The sequence below is a fragment of the Rhinopithecus bieti genome, unplaced genomic scaffold (assembly GCF_001698545.2).
Source record: "Rhinopithecus bieti isolate Rb0 unplaced genomic scaffold, ASM169854v2 repeat_19501, whole genome shotgun sequence".
In the NCBI taxonomy this organism is placed as follows: domain Eukaryota; kingdom Metazoa; phylum Chordata; class Mammalia; order Primates; family Cercopithecidae; genus Rhinopithecus; species Rhinopithecus bieti.
Genome location: NW_016836086.1, coordinates 1 through 1708, shown reverse-complemented (window position 1 = coordinate 1708; position 1708 = coordinate 1). Strand labels below are relative to the sequence as shown.

The 1708-nt window shown below is 43.7% G+C and overlaps 1 protein-coding gene across 1 annotated transcript; it reads right to left on the bottom strand.

Moving 5' to 3' along the window:
• Positions 1–355: 355 nt before the first annotated feature.
• Positions 356–1196, bottom strand: LOC108524721 (histone H3.3-like; the record flags this gene model as incomplete). The annotated part of the gene is made up of 1 exon (XM_017865804.1): positions 356–1196. A coding segment is annotated over one exon (504 nt), but the record flags the coding sequence as incomplete, so codon positions are not given.
• Between the last annotated feature and the right edge of the window lie 512 nt (positions 1197–1708).

Here is a 1708-nt window from a genome sequence, read left to right as displayed (position 1 = left end):
GAACGTGGAATGTTCTTCCATTTGTTTGTGTCCTCTTTCATTTCATTAAGCAGTGTTTTGTAGTTCTCCTTGAAGAGATCCTTCACATCCCTTGTAAGTTGGATTCCTAGGTATTTTATTATCTTTGAAGCAATTGTGAATGGGAGTTCACTCATGATTTGGCTGTTTGTCTGTTACTGGTGTATAAGAATGCTTGTGATTTTTGCACATTGATTTTGTATCCTGAGACTTTGCTGAAGTTGCTTATCAGCTTAAGATTTTGGGCTGAGACGATGGGGTTTTCTAAATATACAATCATGTCATCTGCAAACAGGGACACTTTAACTTCCTCTTTTTCCTTTCTGTTCCCCAAGTCATAACCAGTTTTATTGCAAAAGGACCCTGTACACATTTATCAATTCTAGTACCTTAATAGCTACCCAACAAGTCATTAATATACAGAAACATGCATCATGAGAAGCAAGAAATATCACCCATCCCTTCTGCATATTAGCAGCTTGTCACTCCTAAGCAACAGTGCTCACATCACTGAGGTCTGTGAACAGTCACTTTTCGCATTCATCCTGAGTGAAAGATGGAATGACTTAAGTACAAATGCAACATATTATAAGCAATTTCTTACAAAAAAGTCACAAATTAAACCAAAGTGTTTTACAGAATTTACTACAAAATGCCATAAAAACTGCCTTCACTTAAGCTCTCTCTCCCCGTATCCCGCGAGCCAACTGGATGTCTTTGGGCATGATGGTGACTCCCTTAGCATGGATGGCACATAGATTAGTATCTTCCAACAGATCCACCAGGTGAGCTTCGCTAGCCTCCTGCAGCGCACCGATGGCCACGCTCTGAAACCTCAGGTCGGTTTTGAGATCCTGCGCGATCTCCCTCACCAACCTCTGGAAGGGCAGCTTCCAGATGAGCAGCTGGCTCGACTTCTGATAACGACGAATCTCTCCAAGCGCCACGGTCCTGGGCCTGTAGCAATGAGGCTTCTTCACCCTGCCGGTAGAGGGGGCGCTTTTCCTGGCGGCTTTCGTGTCCAGCTGTTTGCGGGGCACTTTCCCACAGGTGGATTTACGAGCTTGGTTCAGGCCATTTTCTTTCACCCAATGCCAAAGTTTTAGGTCACTTCTCCGACCGCCGCGCCGCTTCCGCTGTCGGAGGAAGAGCCGCAATCGCGGAGCAAAGAACCGACACTAGCCCAATGAATGACCAAACCGCTCTGCTGCCTTCCTCTTTTTCCTAAATGAATACCGTTTATTTCTTTCTCCTGGCTGATTGCCCTGGCCAGAGCTTCCAACACTAGGTTGAATAGGAGTGATGAGAGAGGACATCCCTGTCTTGTGCCAGTTTTCAAAGGGAATGCTTCCAGTTTTTGCCCATTCAGTATGATATTGGCTGTGGGTTTGTCATAAATAGCTCTTATTATTTTGAGATACATTCCATCAATACCGAATTTATTGAGAGTTTTTAGTATGAAGGGCTGTTGAATTTTGTCAAAGGCCTTTTCCGCATCTATTGAGATAATCATGTGGTTTTTGTCTTTGGTTCTGTTTATATGCTGGATTACATTTATTGATTTGCCTATGTTGAACCAGCCTTGCATCCCAGGGATGAAGCCCACTTGATCATGGTGGATAAGCTTTTTGATGTGCTGATTCGGTTTGCCAGTATTTTATTGAGGATTTTTGCATCGATGTTCATCAGG